General features: G+C 44.6%; 1 protein-coding gene across 1 annotated transcript in view; it reads left to right on the top strand.

Moving 5' to 3' along the window:
- Nucleotides 1–6,206: 6,206 nt before the first annotated feature.
- MAP3K4 (mitogen-activated protein kinase kinase kinase 4) overlaps nt 6,207–9,385 on the top strand; it is a 111,112-nt gene continuing 107,933 nt past the window's right edge. The window contains exon 1 of the mRNA XM_088023808.1: nt 6,207–6,489. Within this exon, the coding sequence (XP_087879934.1) occupies nt 6,350–6,489 (140 nt within the window). The 5' untranslated portion in view covers nt 6,207–6,349. The remainder of the gene's footprint in view (nt 6,490–9,385) is intronic.

Here is a 9,385-nt window from a genome sequence, read left to right as displayed (position 1 = left end):
TCTGCTGCACTCAGGCACCCCTGGACTTTCTGTGACCCCGAAGGTCCTGAGACCACACTGTCCCGCGAGGGTTCCACCCCCCGCTTAGCCACTGGAGCGACGTCCCTCCGCGGAGCCGACTTCTAAACGGTCCGATTTTGTGCTCCGCGGCTCTAGCACTTGCCAGAAGCGGCCGAGGGAGGCCCCCTCCCCCGCCGTCTATCCTCCCGAATATCGCCTCAGATTCACATCTCCGCACGTCCTACCTTCCAGAATGTGGTCGCTTTTCTGTTCAGAGAGTTGTTGCTATTCTTTTCCTCAATCTCCTGTTGAGTTCGTAGGTGTTCAGAATGGTTTGATCCCTATGCAGCTGAATTCCTGAGACCAGACGAAATCCAGGTCTCCTGCTCCTCTGCCATCTTGCTAAGCTCTCACCCGAAGAATGTTTTCAATTCAAAGATTTCATGTTGTTGCAAAACTATTCTAAAAATGTAAACTTCAGAAGGATTGGTCTTTGACTTTTTGGAACTTCTTTCTGACTTTGGTTAGAAGTCCATTGGCTCCAAATGTTTTCGATGTGCATCAGAGTCATATCTCAGTAAAAATTAGTGTTTTAAATTCCATTTTAATATTTATCAATGACTACTGTTCTTTTACTTCAACCAGAATAAAGTAAGAGCCTTTTTTTCTTGGTGCGTAAGTCTATATACACAGACAACCAAAGGGGTCATTAAGATTCTTCATTGTCGATATAAGAATCCAGGTTATTTCTGTTCTAATTTTTTTGTGTGACTTAAAGTTTCACATAATATGAATTAACATGGCTTTTACCCCTCATGCTGAATGTCTGTTTATTATGTTACTTTTCTTCCTTACTTGGGTCTACCTTGATTGTTTCTGACTTCTGTTATACTTTTAAAAAAATCTGCCTTATGATGCTTCTTAGAGTCTTTGTGTACCTCAGTAATTTTTATCGTAGGCTTATTTCCCCAAATAGGTCCATTCATCTATCCATCTATCTGTCCATATATTCATTTATCTATCCAGTTCATTTTTCCAACATTTTACTGAACATATACTATGTGCTGAAGAGACAGTGATAGCAAGGAATAATGCCTGCTCTCTCTAGAAGGTCATAGGCAAGGAAAGACACAGGTAATCAATCAAATATACGGATGCAGTTAGGGAGGTAGACAGTGCTAAAGTAAGGGTTCACCCAAGGTGTTACGGGGCCAATTGTCAGGTTAGGACAGACTGGTGTTGGAGCTCAGAAGCGTCTTCCCAGAGTGGTTGGGAGAACCTGGAACTGCATTTGGAAGGAGTGACTTGGCATGAGAAAGTGAAGAGCAGAAGCCTTGGGGGGAGCTCCTTGCTGACTCAGTCATCCTTTCTGTGTACCTGGTTCCATGTGATGTGCGAAGTACACGCTTATGGGTTGGAGGGATTAGAAAATCATTCAGGAACTGTAGCTTGTGGTTTCATAGTTCTCTAAAGCTCACACCTGGATGTCTGAAAGAGGAACGAAAGGGAGGGGATCAGGTGAGTTCTGTAGACGTGTGAGTGGGGAAATGAGAGAAATTTTTGGCTAGCAAGAAGAGCGGGCTTCCTCAGGGATTTAATTGCTTAAAGCTTACATTGGCAGGACCCTGGAGAAGTGAATTGAGAAGTCAGAGGCGGGATGAAGAAGTGTGGGCTCTCTTGACTTTTACAGCCCTCACTGCCAGAAGGAAAAGGACGGGCTTGCTCTTCATACTGGGGATCTCTGGAGCACCAGCCCCCTTCTCTGGCCTAACTTTTCACTTATTGGAGCACACTGCCTTTCCCCCTAGTAGTCTCATTCATACCCTTGTAACCACTGAAAAAGAGAGTGACTTTTTATCCTTTAATGATTCAGAGGCCTCGGGGGCTCATTTTAGACCCTTTGTTTGTATAGAGGAGAATGTCTGAAATAAGGTATGATTTGGGTCCTGGTGGAAAAATAACAAAAACTGGCAAATCACCTGTCAGAAAAACTGGGGGAGATTTTACCTAACTTCTCACTACTTACCAGACAAGGGTGAAGCTTAAAGTTACAAGGACCATTTAAAAAGCACAGTAACTAATTATCTTTTGTATATATCCAAAATTTTTTGTCTTTTACTGGTAGGTAGAAATAGATGTCATTGTGTCATTACAGAAAAAACTATCTATGTGTGTAATGCTCAGTTTAGGTTTTCCTCTAGAGGAGTGAAGTTTTCGCACACACTTTCTTGGTGTGTGCTGGGGTGGAAGTGAGCCAACTGTCGCTGGTCATGAGCAGATTGGCATGGCTGCGCTCTTGTCTTTCTGCCTCTGCAGAGCTGGACAGAACTGCCAAGGAGCCACCGGTGAGGAGAGGGACTGGTTGGGGTCGTCTATCTGAGCTTCACACAGGAATCCGGGGGGAGAGCTCATGAATACCACAGGGAAGGGAGGAAGTCATGCTAAGTAAAGTGTAGCCCCATGCTCCTAATAATTTAAAAAAGCTACAGCCTCAAAATCTCCTGGTTTTGTTTTTTATAACAAAGACATGACCCCATTTATAGCATGGCTTGGCATACAAATTCAGCTTGCAACAGCTTTTTGAATCAGCTTGCAACAAAACCCGTGAAGTTGGCTCTCTGCTAATATACTAGCCTTGATAAGATGCCAAGGTCGTAAGAGTGGTGATCTTTGAGATACTGAGGTACCACAGTGGTGCCCTTTACATTGCATGTCTTTGTCATATCTTTGTTATAAAAAACAAAACCAAAAACTCTAAATGTATGTATTTAAGAATATATTAAAATATATTTCTATTTTATTAATTATAATATATGAGATATGAGATACATAATACATAATTCATTATATATAAATATATAATATATAAATATAAAATATATATGAATATATAATGAATTATATATTAAATATTTATTTACTATATTTTTATATTATATAAATATATATAATATATACATATTAGTTTGAGATTCATAATAGCATGTGTCAAAATTGGGCCTGAAATTCATGGTTAGGAGTCACCATGGTGGATGACAGAAGTATGATCCTATCGTGAAGGAGCACACACTCTAGTGGAGAAGGCAGAAAAGGAATCTGAGGGCTGGAGGGGTAGGGGGCCTGGGTTGGGTCAAGCCATCCCTGTGCTTATATTGACTATTTAGCACCAGTTATGTGAGGTTTCTATACAGGATGCCTTACACCATTGCTTATGTGTAAATTTGTTTGGTTCCTGCTAAAATAGAGAGTACCCTTAAGTGGAAATTAAGGTAACAACAGTAAGTCACTCCCTGATTTATATTCCTGGAGGACTTTTGTGCCTTGGGTGTACATGTGTGTATGGCAGCTCCATTAAAGTCAGTTGTCACACTTGGTTGGAATACCAGTATTGAAGAATATATGGTATAGGGCTGTGCACGGGAGAGGGATTTATCTGATTATATACAATTTAAAACCTCTAATGTGCCTTCCAAGAAGGGTTCTGGCCCAGAAAATTATAAACGAAAATTAAGAGGAGAACCAGAATTACGGAAAGCTGGGACATACTTCGTTGAGCTTTGTTCACACAATGGAAATGAATTAGTGACTATGTACATACATATACATATATATATCTCCCTCTTGAACAAATTTTTTTAAAAATTTTTTTTATTGTTAGGTTAATCACCATACATCATTAGTTTTTGATGTAGTGTTCCACGATTCATTGTTTGCTTATAACACCCAGTGCTCCGTGCAGAACGTGCCCTCTTTAATACCCATCACCAGGCTAACCCATCCCCCCACCCCCCTCCCCTGGGGGAGAGGAACCATGAGAGACTATGGACAAATGTTTTTTAATTATCATTTGAATGGATGCCTATTCTTAGCCTGCGAGAGTGCAGGGCTCTTGCTCCTGCCCCAGAAGAGCCCTGGGCAGGTGGAAAGGGTGGTGTGACAGCAAAGGAACCGCTTGGACACAATCTTAGTCACGGCACCAACTATGGAGCCTTTGAAGAACCCAGGAATGTTCTTTATGGACTTTATTCTGACAGCAAGGAGACGTCAATAAAATGAATTAGGTAAGAGGGTGACATGTTTGGATTGAGATTTGGAAAGATTAGTGTGACTGCCGGGTGAGGACAGATTGGGTTGGGAAGTGAGCCAAGGAAGGGGGGCGGGGAGGCCTGGAGCCTTGCAGTGATCTCCATGAGACAGGATGGTGGTCTGAACTAGTGAACAGAGACTGGTGTGTGGATTCCACCGGGGAGGTAGAATTTGACAGGATTTGGGACCCACTCGTCAGGGGGCTGAGGGAGTCCGTTGTTCAGAACCCCGATGAGCGGGAGAACACAGGCCACGTGCAGGTCCGAGGTGGGTGCAGGTAAGAAGGAGATCAGTTCAGATCTTGGAATCTGGAATAGTGAATTGCTGAAATGAGGTGGCACAGAGTAGAACACCAGTAACAAAAACAGGTGGATGCCTACCACCAGAAAAACTTCCCTGCACTTAAATTGAATATTTAGTACTAGTTAAGTGGGGTTTCTACACGTGACGCCTTCTGTGATTAGTCAAATGAAAATTCATTTGGCTCACGCTAAAATAGGCAGCATCCTCAAGTGGAAATTAAAACAACAAACCCCACATCTCTCAAATTTTAGTCTGTATTTCAAATACAGATTTACAAGCTTGGAGGCCTGATGATAGGCCACAGGCTTAGACAGTCCTCAGGAATTATTTGTGAACCATGACTTATCCAAAATATTAAAATACTCAGATATCGGTTAATGAGGATAAAGTTAACTGATTTTGTCAAACAACTATTTCAAAAGAAAATCTGAAGTTCGGTAAGTAAGAATGGTTGTTTCACCAAATCATTTAACCATCTTGACAAATCTGGGTAAAACACTATTCCTGTCCAACTCTTTTCCCAGCTGAGGTCTGCATGGCAGTTATCACTGGCTGCTATGCTGTATGTTACTTGTTTGTTTTTCTCTTCCCCTTGATTAACTAGGATGTTAGCTCTACCAGGAAAAGATGTAGTCTGTTTTGTTCACTGCTATATCCTCAGCATCTAGTACAGCTCCTGGCACATATATGCATTTGATAAGTATTTGTTGAATGAATGTTGTTGAATAAATAAAATGAATGTCAATACAGACTATCATGATAAAATAAATTGAAGCAGAAATTTCTGTAAGGTACTTTTGAGGGCAGTATAGCTAATTTCACAACTGGCCTTTAAATATAACCATATTTAAAGTTTTCTGTCTTGACGGGTTTTCTTCCCAACATTTATTCAAAACGTGTATTTTACATATTCAGGCTCCACTGAAGTAAGTTTTAAAAACCAGCACATTTGAATGATGAGAAATATACTTAATTTTAAATGATGCTGTTTTTGACTTAACTCTGGCCTTGACTCTGTGGGAAATTCTGTAAACATGTGCAACTTAAAACTGTGAAGCCTCAAGTCCTCTCTCTCTAAGGGCACGGGATGCACGGGAATTTCAACAGTATTGCTGTAACTCTGAAACAATCTTAAAAACTTTTTCCTCCTTTACCGTAGCAGCTCCCGCCAGAGTTTCTGGAAGATCAAAACCACTTTGTGATACTGAGGTTAGTTTAGATCGGTGTTCTTTCCTGCCCTGTTGATGTTCTGCGTTTCCGGAGACTTTGTTTAGTCTCAGAAATCCGAGTTTCACGTTATCTGTCGAAGACAGCATTTTCATCGGCGCACCCCAACGCCCCGGACTCTGGGTCCCCAGAGCCCCCACGCCCGCGTGTGGGTTGCGAGCGTCTGCGTTGCATCCAACCCTATTTCTGAGGATGGCATCACCTTTGGCGGTGATCCATTTGCTAAAGCTCAGGGCCCACTTCAAAGTCTCTGATCGCCGCCTAACCCAGGCCGCGCGGCCCCTCCCGGGGTCCGCCGCGCACGCCCACCGCCGGCCGCCCGGGAGCACGGGCGCGCACAGCCCGGCGCACACTCTCCGCGAGCGAAACCAGGCGACCGCGGCAGGACCGCGGCCCCGGGGCAACTGGCCCCGACGTGCCGCCCGGACCGCCGCCTCCGTGGCCCACGCCTCCGGCCCCCGGGGCCGTTCCCCGCGCCCCTCCCTTCGCCGGCTCCCCGCCCGTCCGCTGCCGCGCCCGCAGCCGCCGCCGCCCTCGGAGGCTTGTCCCTCGCCGCCCGCCGTAGCCCGGCGCTGGCCGGTCGCCGTTTCCAAGATGGCCGCGGCGCGAGCGGTTCCTGCGGCGGGCTAGAGGCGGAGGCGGAGCCGAGTCACTCCCGCACTTCGGGGCTCCGGTCCCCCACGCCAGGCTGCAGCTTACTGTCCGCCGCGGCCATGCGAGGCCCCGTGCACGGATGAGAGAAGCCGCCGCCGCCGCCGAGCTGGTCCCCCCGCCCGCCTTCGCCGTCACCCCCGCCGCCGCCATGGAGGAGCCGCCGCCGCCGCCGCCGGGACCCGAGCCTGATCCCGAGCCCGAGCGCTGCCGGGGGGCGAGGTGAGTGCGGCTGCCGCAGCGGCCCGGCGCAAAAAGCGGGTCCCGTCCTGGCTCGAGCTCGGTCGGAGGCCGAGGGGGCGTGGGGGCCTGCGCTTCCCGCCAGGTGGTGAGGGCTGCATCCAGGCTCCCGGGCCGGGCCGGAGGGGCGGGGTGCAGCTCTGGGACCGAGGGCACCGCGGCCGAGTGCGCCGAGGGACCCCTGCTCGGGCAGTGCGGGTCCGCCCGAGTGCCCAGCCTGCCGGCCCTCCCTGCAGCTTCGCTGTCCGCTCGGAACGCGGCGGGGCCGGGAGCGTAGTGGGGCACCCCTGGTCCTGCGGGAACTGTGACCTTCTCCCCGCCGCGAGCTTCAGACCAGGGGCCGCGCTGAAATTGCTTGCATCGAAATGCTACCTCTCCTCTGCCCCAGTTCGAGTAAAGAAGTAGACGCTCGTGAAGCAGACAACGCTGTGGCGGTTTCCCTGCGTTCTCCTCCTGCCCTCCTTTTGCACCCCCCTTCGCCTGCCTTCTCTCCTATGAGAAACTGCACTTAGACTCTGCAGACAGGCAGGTTGGTTTCTCTTTCTGCGGGCCTTTTACCGCCTTTAGTAGTAGCGTTGTGCAGATTGTTGCTCACACGTGCGCATAAAGGCTTGATTTCTCTCAAACTTTGCCACCGCCTGAAGCTCTCAGGTGGAACTTTGGTACCCAGAGCATTTGTTGCATTCTGTTTCTTAGAGACTCTATTAATTAGTTTTATGTCATTTTTTTTTTCTGATTGGGAAATCAGACTCACCGTAACTAAGAATTTACCTCTTCTTACGTGCCTGTGTTTGTGTGTTCAAATGTCGTCCTACCCCGTCCTTTGCATCCCAGAGTAAACTTGCAAACTGCTGCCCCCTGTCCCTTATAATGAAAATATTGCAGAGTTCCTCTTGCATCTTACTGTCTTGCTCTGTACTTCCAGGAATAAGGCAAATAAGTGTCCTCTTTATTTTTCCTGCTTAAAAAATTTTAAAACAAATTCTGTGGCTGTAAGAACTGAACACAGGAACCATATTCTTGCTTGTCGACCCAGTCGGTTCAGATTTGTTTTATTTTTGTAAGGTGTGAAAAAGGTCATTCTTCATTTTCCTAAATTCTGAGATACTAATGTGAACTTTTAAGGAAAAAAAATAATATTACATGGTATAATAAGAATTCATTTTGTTCCTTTTGAATACATCTTCACATTTTTAGAAGTTTTGTCAGGTAGCTTATTATGTAAATTCGTTAGTAAATTATCTTTGAGCATTTTGACTTAAGTTTTTCTGTAAGAATAATAATAGTGAACACTTACTAACCGCTGAAAATGTGCCATTTTCTTTGTTTCCTTAATTTGTACAACCACCCTATGAGGTAGGTCCTGTTATCTCTTTTTTACAAATGAGTAAACAGGCACAAAGGTTAGGTGTTTTGTCTTAAGTTTTCACAGCTAGGCGAGCTCAAGTCTGGCTGCACGTTGCACACCCTATACACCTTGAAGAAGAGGCGTGATTTTATTACCCAAATGGGCAGATCAGAGGTTATAAATCTGCATAACGGTACTTATTGGGATAAAATAGATGTGAACCTTCTTAGGTCAAAGTAAAAAGGGCAGAGAGAAGTGGTAATGTGCCGAAAAATCACTTTCTCCAATGGTAAAAAGAAACCTTGACTTTTTTTTTTTTTCCAGTCAGGTTTTTGTCTGTCTTTGTTATAGTAAAAATAGGTCAGGATAATTGGGCTTCATCCAACTGTAAGGGAACAGCAGTGTGCGGAACAAGAAGATCTTAGAAATATTTTTCTTAGCAACATTACAGTTAATTTTATAATAGCAAATCTGTAAAACAGATTACTTGACAAAGCTGTGATTTTTGTCTTTTGTACACACCCTCATTGTCACCACCACCTCTTCAATATGCAGAGCTGACCTCTGACACACTGTAGATCATTAGTAAAAGGTGCTTTAGGGGCTCTGCCACTGTTTATTTGAATTTCTTTTATTTGTGTTTAACTTTTTAAAAGAAGCTCAATGCGCACGTTCAAAATGATAGACGCCACGTTTTAACACTGGAGACCAATAAGGTGGTGATTTATGCTACCAGGTTAACTGGTTTTGGGACAGACAAAATAAACTCTTTCTGCCGTCTTTGTTCATGTACTTTATGTTAACGTGTCATTGATTAGGAAGGCTGCTGTAATGCATAGGTCTTTTGTAGAATGCAGGTCTACACATGTTGGCCAGTGCACCCCTGTGGCAGGTGCCAGCCCAGCACATCTGCTTGGTGCATGCCGACGTGAGAGTTATGCAATCACCAAGGAACACAAAACAGGTTGAGAGGTGATAGTACTCTATTATAGTTTTACTGCTTATTGTCAGTCGTGGATACTTCTTGTTCTTATTTTTGATAAAGAATCATAAGGGTAGCAGTTGTTAGTGATTTAACTTAGAAGTAAACATTTCTTATAATTTCGTTTTCAAACTTCTGGGTCGTTTGTAGGAGGATCCTGAGATTACAAGGAGAGATATTAAAACCAATTTGGAGTAATTTACTTCTGTGATTTCTTGAATATGCACTTAAAAAAACAGACCTTGGATATTAAGGCTTAAAAAAGACTGCTCCTATCTGTAACTTTTCATTTAAAATATTTATGTTAAAATAGCCTCATTGTTCTCATTTACTCACCTTGAAAAGTACATGTTCCATGAACTTAAAAATACCTTTTTTTTTTAAACCAAGGTACTTTTATTTACTGTTTATATAATATGGTTCTTGTAAGTTCCTTTGAAAAAAATGGGTTTCACTAGCAAAAGAGTACTTGAATATTCTGTCACTCCTAGGCAATTTGATCTCTCTCTCAACTTGAATGTCCCCTTTGAGCCTACATGTTTCAGTCT

The sequence above is a fragment of the Eumetopias jubatus genome, unplaced genomic scaffold (genome assembly GCF_037043125.1).
Source record: "Eumetopias jubatus isolate StellerSeaLion01/CBP00866 unplaced genomic scaffold, mEumJub1_p1.0 scaffold_6, whole genome shotgun sequence".
NCBI classification, from domain to species: Eukaryota; Metazoa; Chordata; class Mammalia; order Carnivora; family Otariidae; genus Eumetopias; species Eumetopias jubatus.
The sequence above is the reverse complement of the archived record's forward strand: the minus strand, read 5'-3'. Positions and strand labels throughout refer to the sequence as shown.